At 34.3% G+C, this 12,112-nt stretch overlaps 1 protein-coding gene across 1 annotated transcript; it reads right to left on the minus strand.

Annotated features, from left to right (window-relative positions):
- Positions 1–3,211: 3,211 nt before the first annotated feature.
- LOC122745273 (biogenesis of lysosome-related organelles complex-1 subunit 2-like) lies at positions 3,212–4,036 on the minus strand. Its single transcript, XM_043990452.1, has one exon. It carries the CDS (start codon positions 4,005–4,007, stop codon positions 3,579–3,581), a length of 429 nt encoding a protein of 142 aa, XP_043846387.1. The 5' UTR covers positions 4,008–4,036; the 3' UTR covers positions 3,212–3,578.
- Positions 4,037–12,112: the final 8,076 nt, after the last annotated feature.

Genomic DNA, 12,112 nt, shown 5'->3' on the forward strand with positions numbered 1-12,112 from the left:
TACCTCTTTATCTTTATAAAAATTCTCCATATCTTATTTTTTGTTGAATAACCATTTGTTTCCATTGATGATTTGATTAAGGTTTGCAGGATATAACATTTGGTCTTAAGTTTTGATCTGTTTTGTAACAATCTATGCTCTTGTCTAATTTCTCGTGAATTCCCTATATTTTCATGAATTTATCATAATAAGCCTCTTATGTTTAAATTGACTTTTCTTTGCATTTTAAGTTATATTTTTTGAATAAAAAGTATTTTTTATTTAATTTGTTCAAGTTAATCACTAAACACCTTAATATTTGGAATGCAGTATTTTTCTTCCAGCATGTAAAAATGTCCTTGAAGAGATCTTTTATCACATACGTTTTTCTTTCTGACATTTGTGACTTTTAAAAATTCTACATTGACAAACTTTAATTCATTTCAATTTTTATTTTATTTTTGCATTTATCTTTTAAGTAATTCTGATTCATTTCTGGGAAATCTGTAGGAGTCTATCTTTCATAAGACAGTACTATTATAACATTTTTTCAATGTGTTTACATTTATCTTTGAGTTTACTGATTCTTCATTCTCTTTTTAGGATAGTCTGCATTTGGTTGTATGTGTGCATGTATGTGCTTGTGTGTTTGTTGGTTTACTATGTTTTTTATTTGATTTCTATTCTTGGTATTTTAATGTTTCATCATTTTGGTTTTATTTCCAGTCTACCAATCTTTAGGCACTCAATTTCCACTGAAATAATGCAAAAAACATGTATTGTTGAGTAGACACAACTACTTTTCATTGGAAGATATGGGATGCCAACCTATTAATATCTCTGATATGTGTGACTTCTTAAGGGGAAGGAATACATCCCCTCCTAGGTTTTCATGTCTATGTCAGACCCAAATTTTAATTCTGTTCTTTTTACATGTGGAACTATGTGTCACATCATGTCTGGTTTCTTAGCCTTTTTCAGATTCTCTGTGCCTCTTCCTTTTCAATCTCAAGAGTCTCCATTTGTTCTAGTTATTGCTGGGAGATTTCAAATTGTGTCAGTGACATGGGATATTGGTACAATTGGACCCTGATTCACAAATCATCAGTTTTTCTTCTGATCACTGTGGTGGATGCAAAGAATTAGTGTGAGATTACAGAAGCTCAATACTACACAGTGTGATGCTATATAAGAACTCTGCACTAGGATTTTACCTTATAAATTTTACCTTGTGAGTCCCCTATAATTTCTCAGTATCTTGTGAATAACTCCTCTCTTCCGTGATGTGGGGGTAGAAGTTAATATCAAGTGAATATTTTGCCATCTTACTAATCATGTGATCATCATATCAATATTATTAGGCAGTTGGGGGATACAGCACTGACACATTTCAAATATTTCAAGACTAGAACAAGGAAAGATAAAATACTGGACTGAATTATGTAGTGCTATTATGTTGTGTCTTTAAGTGTGATAGGAGGTAAAAAACATGGGGGAACAATGGTGGCTGTAGTCACTGGAGCTTCATAGAAAGGAAATATTGGATCAGGGTTTATTATACCATTTGACAAAATACAGTAGGGGAAGTGACACAAGATCAAGTTCTAATAGGCATTTTAGTTTATGCAAATGTAATTCAAAAAAGATTTTTGGAAATTTAATAAACTCAATCTCTTGTTTTATCCAACTTTACTAATGTTTTGATTATTCCAGAAATGATTATAGCATTACACAAGATTATGCCTGGGAGCTTGAAAAATTTTACATTCAGTTATACCCTTTTCAGTGTATAAATAATGAATACTGGAAGCTATAGCCAGTGAAGCCCTTTGGGTGATCAATGTAACTTTAATTAGTTTAAACCTGTCAATTACCATAGAGAAATAAAGTATATACATGTATAAAAAATAAAACTTGACACAATTTGATATGGCAATGTGTTTTCCAAAATAAAATATGTGTAGTTGAGTAGTTGGAAATATTAAATATTTCTGTCAGGTCAAAAGAAAAACAAATATAATTCCACTAGCATTACATGAACACAATACAAAATTAAATTTATCTCATGTAAGATAATTGGAACCAAATTATGATGACAAAATATATTTCTAGGAACCAATATTTATATTCAAATATTCAAATGTAATCAATCTGATGCTCAATAATATGAAGCAAATGACAAACATTTCTTTGTCCAAAGGGAAAAGAAAATCATCTGTCATTCCTTTTCTGGGCCCCAGTTACATCATCTGAAAAATGAAATTGTAATAAATCAGTGGTACTTTAACTGGTCCTTGGACACACAGACATGTATATGTGTATATGCAAACATACATTTGCACACATACATACACAAATGTATATGTGTATATATACATATATATTTACTTACAAATATATAAACTTCATTCTATTATATTTAATTTTGAAATACTATGTATTTTGTTTTATGCATTTAAAACCATTATTCTGAGTCAATCAAAGACTTATTAAGCTGTCAGAGGGGTCTATCACATACACATATAAGGTTAGGATAGCCTTTATTAAATGATCTCTACCTCTTTTAAAACCTATTATCTGATGAACATTTGATGGATTGGAAACTATTCCTGAAACCAAAGAATTCAGGTACATGAAAGTTCTTTCATATAAAATTAATAACTTCCCTCTTTTGGGTCTTCCACAACTCTTAGCTGCAAATCCCTTTTTTCTTCTTTGCCCTCTTTCTTGCTTGTAGAGACAATTCAAACTTGAAACATGAATTCAGACCTAGGACACCGAGGGAACTTGGCCTTTAACCCAACAATTTCTATTGATTCACTAGGCAAGGCATTTCTTTTTGATTGACTATTTATGAAATCTCTATAGTATTCTGTGAGCTGCATAGCCATAAATCACATGAAGATATATTGCCTTCAGTCTGAAAGAATGTGAAATCTAAGTAGATGTGAGAGAAGTTATCTGAAATGCAGCATGGCCCAGTTGGGAACTGGGAAAAAATATAAGACTTGAAATCACTCAGAGTTTGAGGCTGGGCTGTGGTGTCTATGTAACTATGGAGAAGCAATTTAAACTTTTTTGCAAGGTTTTCTAATCTCTAATATAAAGATTATAAGTATTTTGCTACCTACCTCTCAGGGTTGTTAGAAAAAGTAAACCTTAGAGTTCTGTAGACAAGTGAGGTTATTCTTTTTTTTTTCTCTTTCTCATTTTTTCCCCAGAGAAAATGGTCTTTTCTTTTCTTTTCTTTTTTTTTTTTTTAAGAAATCGGCATTTATTATCCAAGTTCAAGAACACGAGGGGGGAGATGGGGGAGGGGCACATTCAGAACAGTCAAAGAGGAGTCCTATGGGGGGCGGGGAGGAGCCGGGAGTTGGCTCCAGCCGGGGTTGATCCTGATGTCTAAGCCTTGGTCCAGGGCACACAACGAAGCACACGGTCGGGGCAGAGTTTTAGGGGAACGTCAGGGGGCAGCCAGTCACTCATCCAAAGCAAAGGGGGGCTGGGACCCTCCGGGGATCGGCCAGACGGCTTCCCTTTATGGAGTCGATACCCCCTCACAGTCATTCCTGGAGTCCGTCTTTGTGCTGGAGAAGCGTTCATCGCCTCTCTAACTTCTTGTACTTTGCTTCTAGTTTCTTTGAATATGCATCCAACTTGTAGGCAGCCTGCTCAAGAGCTGCTACTTGCTCCTCGATTAAAGTGATCTGATCCAGATAAGGCTGAAGTGCTGCATACTTCTGGTTTAAGTCCTTTAGGTTTCTACTTATGTTTACTGCAATATCTTTCATTTCTAGGTACTTCAAGCTTGTCAGTTTGTTCATATTTTCCAGAAGTTTATAGTCTTCACTGGTAGCTGTCAGCTCGCCTGTCAGGTACGTGGCCATTTTGGAGAACATGTCCTGGCACAGCTCCGTGATGTCCGCCTCGGCCGGCTCCGTGGCCTCCTCGGCCGTCTCCACCACTGCATCGTCTCGACCCAGACCCTCCCTCTGGGCTGCAGGGACACCCTCGGCCGTGGCCGCCATGCCTGAGCCTTCTCAGGCCCCCTAAGCGGGTCACAGGCCTTCCGGGGACTGCCGAAAATGGTCTTTTCTAAGTAGGTAAGTATTATGGAAAATAGGATAAGAGAAAACTCTTTCCCATATTTTCCTCAACACTATCCCATATTTGCATCAATGAGATTGTTGATAAGTCATTAAGTACAAATTGAAAAGCTATCAGCACAAAGCCACAAAGATTATTTGAATAGCAAAACCATTTTGGAGAAGTTAGATCTATCCAATAACTGAGCTAGTGGCAAAAAGTCAGAAAATCAATGGCATAATTTACAAGTTTTATCTGATCATACTAATGTAATGTCTTAACAATCAGTTGATGTAGAATTACAAGAAGTCCCCAAGGTATCAAATGGATTAGCCAGTTATTATAAAGGGGGTTTGATTTTTTCTTTTTAGTAATTTTAAACTTTCTGAGTTTTATAAATTAATTATCAGTTCATCTATTTTCTTTCTCAAAGAAAAACAGAAAGGAATGAGGTATTTTGTGAGACTATTTTATAAATTACATACTACTAGGTATATTGTACAGTTGGAAGAACTCAAGGATTGGTGATACATTTTGTGAAATTTCTATTACCATGAAGTATTTTACCAGCATAGTAGAATGAAAAAATCTATTTCTAAGTAAAATGATTCTATAGTAGATTACCCCAAAATTTGGTGGATTTGCATTTCATATATGAATTAATTACTACACTGTTAAAGCAATACTGTATTCTAATACTATTTTCTTTTCCCCACATTATCATTTCTCCCTTTTATTGTACTTCTGACCCTTGAATAATATTAAAAATTCATCTTTTTTTGAGAGAATCCCATATCCTCTATCAATTCCAGTTGATTTAAGGAAAGTCATAATTATATGAACAGAATTTGAGTCAAATAATTAAAAGGATATGTGATTTTATTAAATGTATTATGACAAAATTAGCAATCAATTATACTAAGGCACTATCTCTAAGACAAAGATTGAAACCTTCAAATTGGGAAAATATTTTATGTTGATACTTATGTAGAGTTTTTATTTCAGTGGAGAGGGTAACCTCTCTAGCAGTAAGAATCATATTTTTCTTTTTTTATTTATTTTGTGTGATTTTTATTCATATTTTCTAATAAATCTTTGATGGAGTTGCACTGGAGGCACTAGAGATCTTTCTCTGTATGTACACTTGAAAAACAGAGCAATCTTTTCTTAGATTTGAATTGAGGCAGGATGGAAAATTCACAGAATGACAATGTCCACAGAATGCAGAATCATGGCAAGAGAGTGAAGTGAGATTTATTGCAGAGGCACATAGGAACTGGTTGCAACTAGAACGACTGTCATCAGAGAGTGCAATTCATGACTTGTTCAATTCCAAGAGTCCTAACAACCATGTGCCACTCCACACACAATTCCTGTAAAAATATATATGGGAGACCCTGTCAATAAACAACTGGAAATTTGCAGCCACTGAATTAACCTATCCAAATGTGGATTGCCTGCCTTAAGAGATACAGGATTTACCTTCATCAGAAAATTTTAATTGTACAATGGGGAATGATTTTGTGAATATGTTATAGAAAGCATTATGGTTTATGTGCAAGTTAAATTAAATTTTATTTTCAAATCCCTTCAACATTTTATATTTTCATATTCCTTAAAATGATCATATTCCTTGATGCATAGCTACATTGGACCAACAATTACCTTTTTTTTTTTTTTTTTGCAGGACAATGAGGGTTAAATGACTTGCTCGGGGTCACACACCTAGTAAGTGACAAGTGTCTGAGGCTGAATTTGAATTCAGGTCCTCCTGAATCCAGGACCAGTGCTTTATCCACTGCACCACCTAGCTCCCTCCCACCAATAACTATTATAGACCTTTATGATATGGGATAATTTAGATGCTGTGATGAATACATTCCAATTCCAGGTTATACTCATTATGTATGTGCATTGCCTCTTCTATAATACTCAGGCCCAGGAGGAGGTTTCTATCCAGAATAATTGTTCTAGGAATTCTACTGTTGCCAACCTTCTGTCACTCTACTGTTATGTACTTATTTCCAATTTGCCACTTCCTTGACCTATTTTTGTGCTTCAGGTCACATAGTTTCCTAAAGCCCTTGGATTCCTGGAAGGGCTTAATTCATTGCATGTTTCTCTCTAAGAAATGAGTACCCATGTGTCATTTATTTCTCTAGGGTAGTTTCTCTTTTGTCTTCTCTGTCTGTCTATCTCTAATTTTCCTTTAAGGGTCTTTTATGAGGATTTATATCAAATATGACTATCTATGGTTGAATCAATATTTTTAATGTGATGTTAAAAAGTCAATAATAGGGGCAGCTAGGTGGCACAGTGGATAGAGCACTGGCCCTGGAGTCAGGAGTACCTGAGTTCAAATCTGGCCTCAGACACTTAACACTTACTAGCTGTGTGACCCTAGGCAAGTCACTTAACCCCAATTGCCTAACTAAAAAAAAAAAGTCAATAATAACCAGAGTAGTTCATATTTACAGTATATAAAAAGAGTCATTATCAATGCTAGAACAGAATCCTCATTCACAATAGTCCTGTGAATAAGAAATTAATACTTGACAAAGGAAGCTTTTTAATTTAACCCCAAAGAAAGCCCTATTATTTTCAACTTTCTTCCTCAGGTAAAAGTTCATAGAAGTTACACTTGTGTACTTTGGGTACACTTGCATGCAGTACCGATTCTGAAGTCATATGAAATATCTGCATTATCAGGTCATTCACTCAAAGCTGTAGCTACATTGTCCATTTTCTTGAAAATTTCATAAAGATTTCTCAGGCATGACTTCTCAGAGGCTAAAGTATCATAACCCATAGTCACCACTTAAATTGATAATCTTTTTTGATGATACATATCTCTCATAATTGGGTGACTATGTTCTAATGGCAATTTCCAACATATATTTGCAAATGTCTCTTGAAGTTCATGCCTTCCTTGGTATTTAAAAGGGTCAATCTAAATTTGTCCAGTAATAGCATAAGAACCCTAAGCTCAAAACAATTTTTAAAAAATGCTGTTAGATGCTGCCCATTGTTACTAGGCTTCTCTCCTTTAAGGGAAATACCTCCAAATATTTGAAGTACCTACCTCCAAAGGGTTTTTCCCATTTGCTCTTACACTAACTTCATATTATAAACAATTAACTTTTTTCTTCTTTGCTACTAAGGAGACAGAAACAAATAAATTAAATGATTTGACTCAATTTGTTAAAAACATAGCTACTCAGGGCAGCTAGGTTATGCAGTGAATAAAGTAATGGTCCTGGAGGAACTGAGTTCAAATCCGGCCTCAGACACTTAACACTTACTAGCTTTGTGACCCTGGGCAAGTCACTTAACCCCTCATTGCCTCACCAAAAAACCAAAACCAAAAACAAAAAACCAAAAACAAACAAAAACAAAAATAACAACAGCAACAACAACAACAACAACAACAACAAAAACATAGCTACTATATAGATGGTTGTTGCCAGTGAAGTAAGTGATTAATTTGGACTCCTATTTTATTCCAAACATATCTCCAATCAGTGTTAATTAGTTCACTATGATCCCAATAGGGATAACGATTGGTAGGAATCATTAGTGATATATCCAAGTATTTGTTCAGTCTAGTCAACTAACATGAGCATATGAATTATACATAGATACATATTTTAGATATTTTAGATACAGGAATAATTAGAGAAGGTTAGATAGATTTTTTTCTTATATTAGGTATGAAATTAAAAACTCTAAAATGTAAAGCTCAGTAGTTGTTATAAAGTTCCCTTGCCTAACCACAAGAATGATGACTAGAGGATTTCCACTCTGTAACGATTGGAATAACGCCACCTGCTGTATACTTACTGTAGAAGAGTTCTGCCCATGAAGGGAAGGTCTTTGAGGGCAAGACCAGGAGTCAGGAAGTGACGCGGACTAGTGGGAGGAGGAAGGAAGAGACTGGCCCTCGGTCTCACGCTCTTTCCTCTGGACTCTGGCGGAGAAGGGAGCTAGAAATGCGCTCTCCCTTTAATAGATAGGAATCTAGACCTTTCTCTCTCTCTTTACCAAATTCTTATTCTCCTTAATAAATGCTTAAAAGTCTAACTCTTGCTAAAGCTTATAATTTATTGGCGACCACTCATTAGATATTTTAGACAGTTTAGCTAGAATTTTAACCCTTAACAACTCTTTTGGGTGATCATGCCTAGCATTGGTGGAGGATTTTGACATAATGTGGAAAGTCCTCCAAAATACTTTTGTATCTCTCGACCACCCTCACTTGCCCAACAGGAGAAGGTTCTCATCTTATGACTAATTAGCAGATATGACCTGTGACTGTCAATCTTATGACCACTTAGTCAGTGAAGATGATCCTTACCTTCTTACCACCAATGCTGAAACATCATTTCTGACCCTCCTGGGGGGTCAAATGCAAGGTCTATTAACCATTGAGACTCTGCATTTTATTTTGCCTCTTGGGTATCAAACACTGGGGACAGGGGACACCTCAAATCATAAGGAAGCTGTGATGATCACTTCACTGAAGGGGGCTGTGGACCTTTTAATAAAGTGCTATTTGTCTTAGAGCTCTTCCTCAGTGATTTTTCTTGCATATTGAACGATTTTGGACAATACATTAGAGTTACGACAAGTAACAACCCAGGTTTGCTAATTTCCATTGCAGTATTCTTATCACTGATTTAATTGAAAACAAATCATTATGAATTTTATCTTCATTTTATTTCTTCTATATTCTATTTGATAGTATTAAAACAGAATAAATAAAAGCTAAGATTTAATAACACTTTTAAGCTATGATCTAAAACATAAAACAAATGTTTATGTACATAAACATGTTTTATATAAATGCATATTTATATCAAGAAAAGGTTATACATTCTCTATCTACATCTATATCTATGTATCTTTGTATATGTGTATGATTTTGCGTGTGTGCCTATTTCCCAAGATCTAATCCACTAATTGTAAAACCATATATTTGCTACTGGATCATAGACTAAGCATTTATCCCTATAAACTTTCAGAATGTAAGGTCTAAGTTTCATCTCATCTTCCCACCTAAATCTACTCTGCCTCACCCCAGGGCAATAAGGGTTAAGTGACTTGACCAAGGTCACACAGCTAGTAAGTGTCAAGTATCAGAGGCTGGATTTGAACTCAGTTCCTCCTGAACCCAGGGCCAGTGCTTTATCCACTGTGCCACCTAGCTTCCCTAAATTTACTTTTAACAGAGCGGTTTATGCATAAGAAGTCTTTGTTTTTGTTGACACCTTTTTCATATCCTATTCTTATGCCTTCCTCATTTCAGTTTGCTAAAGTATTTTTAGACTTAAATGGATTTTTATAACATTTAATTTTTTTCACTATTAATTTTGAGCCTTAGTTAACTCCCTAGTTATTTATTCAGTATGTCTGCATTTGTCTGTATACATAGTATTGTTGTTAAAATGTACTCAGACCCCATGCAAGGCATCTATAGCTAAGAGAAACTCTGCTGTCTAAATAAGATTCTTTATTAATGTTTCTTTCATTTAAGGAAATTGAAAGCTAAACATCCTCTTATTTCCTCAATTATTTGATAGGGAAACAAATAGGGACTGGTGTTAGGGTTGCATTGTTTCTATACCTGAATGAAGAAACTCCCTTTTCCTGTCAGTTCAGCACCTTTTCTGCAACCTATGATGTTAGAGAATTGTTTAGGTTAGATGATTTCCTCAACCTCACAACAATTTTATAAGTTAAAACCATAGTAAAGTGAGCAAGCATAATACAAAAATTTCTAAAGTCATTGGGTCTAACTGTCTTTTTGTTTTTTTGTTTTGTTTTGTTTTGTTTTGTTGCAGGGCAATGAAGGTTAAGTGACTTGCCCAGGGTCACACAGCTCGTAAGTGTCAAGTGTCTGAGGCCGGATTTGAACTCAGGTACTCCTGAATCCAGGGCCAGTGCTTTACCACTGTGCCATCTAGCTGCCCCTAACTGTCTTTTGATAGATGAAAAATAAAAAGCTAAACCCCAGTGAGATGACTTTCCCTACGGTCACACAAAAAAGTAACTATCTGAGGTAAAACTTGAACTCAGCTATTTTGATTCAAATTCCAATTTTTTTTCTGTATCTCTGGTTCATAAAATGAGGATATTATTATAAATTGCATGAATTGAAGGAATCAATAGCCTTACAGTACCAAAGTAAGGACTGAAATATTCTTTGTCTTACCTAGAAAGTGAAGGGCTTCCACCAATGATTTTTTTTTTGTAATGTACAATGCCTGACACCTATTTCATGAAAAAACAATCTATTTTATTTGAAGAATCTGGTTCTCTTTAATAATGTTAGACCAGAATAGATTTTCCAATCTTGAAAAGAGGCATGAAATACTGGGAAATGGGGAATTAAATGGAGCTAAATTCCATTTTAAAGACATCACATGATTACACATCTTTGGCTAAATAACTTAGATTCTAATCATGTTTATCACATCATATATAGATATGTTGACAACCTGTAATTATATGCAACTCTCGTAACCTAATTGAAAATAATCATTACCATTTTTCTTTCATTGACTCATAAAGAACATGTAAAAAACAAACCCATTCAATGTGTAATTGAATATTCACACATAGTTATCCTTATCAATTTTGCACTGATATTCATTTAAAAAATATTTCAGAAGGCAAAAAAGCACAGAAGCATTGATGTTTTGAAATATCACAAATGTGTTACCTTTAAGAAATGTCTACCCTAAGATATTATATTTTATGTGGGCTTTTACTTGGAGATACTGGGAGAAAATTAATATTCAAATATTTTTCTCTTAATATTTCTAAAGGGGTACTATAAACCAAAATGTTTGCTATATGAGTATTTGGATTAAAACTCAGACTGATCATGTTCTTAACTTTCTCAAACAGGTACTTAATGGTAGGGTGATGATTTAGTTCTGGTTTCAATGAAAAATTATAAGAAATCACAAAATACAAATAGACACAAGAGCTCCAGTTATCAGGATGACAAACATATTGAAACCAGATAAATGTAGATAGTATGTTTTACATTTTACAAGTTCCTGTAGTACCTCTTGTGTACATTAAAACTGTTTGGGATGGATTTCCCTATGAAAAAGCAAAAAAACAACAACAAAAATAACAAAACAACAGGAAGTGTACTAATCCATTGAAAATGATTATATGTTTTCAAAGTAAGCAGTGTAACATAAATGAGTTCTTGGGGTGGGGTGGGAAGGGAGGAAGGAAGAGAAGTTGGAACAGAAAGTTTAAAAAATTTGATGTCAAAATTTGCTTTTACATGTAATTTGGAAAATAAAATTCTAAAATATATTTTTAAAAGGTGATCATGTTGTTGTTGTTGTTGTGTGACTGAAGTCAGTCCTCTGCATTTATCAAAGACATTTCATAAATTTAAATTATTCAATATACCATTATATTAGACTTCTGCATTTCAGTGACAGCTGAAAAATAAACAATAAACAAACCAATCCTGATAAGGCCAAAGCTGTAATACTATTTTCATTTTAGACACCTCCCTGTCATAAAGACATTGATAAATTCAAGTAAACTGAAAGGAAAGTAACAAGATAGATGAAGGGGCTGGAAAGATTGACTTAAAATGAGAAATTAGCAGAATGAAATATGGACAGCCTGGCTCCATAGTGACAAAAGGGAATGAGATGTGTTATCTGTCTCAGGATTTCTGAAGGGTATAAATGCTACAGAAGATGACTATGTAGGACAGTATACAATCCATGACCAAAAAAAAAAAAAAATAATGACCAAGTGAGCATCTGTTGTATCTCAAAGTGAGAATTTCAAAGCTCTACACGCTCATAAATATCAGCAATTAACTTATCATTTATTAATTCATTCTACAAATGTTTGTTTTACAAAATCTTATAGAAGAAGGAATTGTCTAACAAAAGTATAAAGGTTGCACTCAAAATTTAGTATAGTACTTATTAAGTACTATACACAAAGATAAGGCTTGAGAAATTCACATGTAAGTCTCAGGACAAATTTTCTGAATAAATTATTT

Source organism: Dromiciops gliroides, chromosome 3 (assembly GCF_019393635.1).
Source record: "Dromiciops gliroides isolate mDroGli1 chromosome 3, mDroGli1.pri, whole genome shotgun sequence".
Lineage (NCBI taxonomy): Eukaryota > Metazoa > Chordata > Mammalia > Microbiotheria > Microbiotheriidae > Dromiciops > Dromiciops gliroides.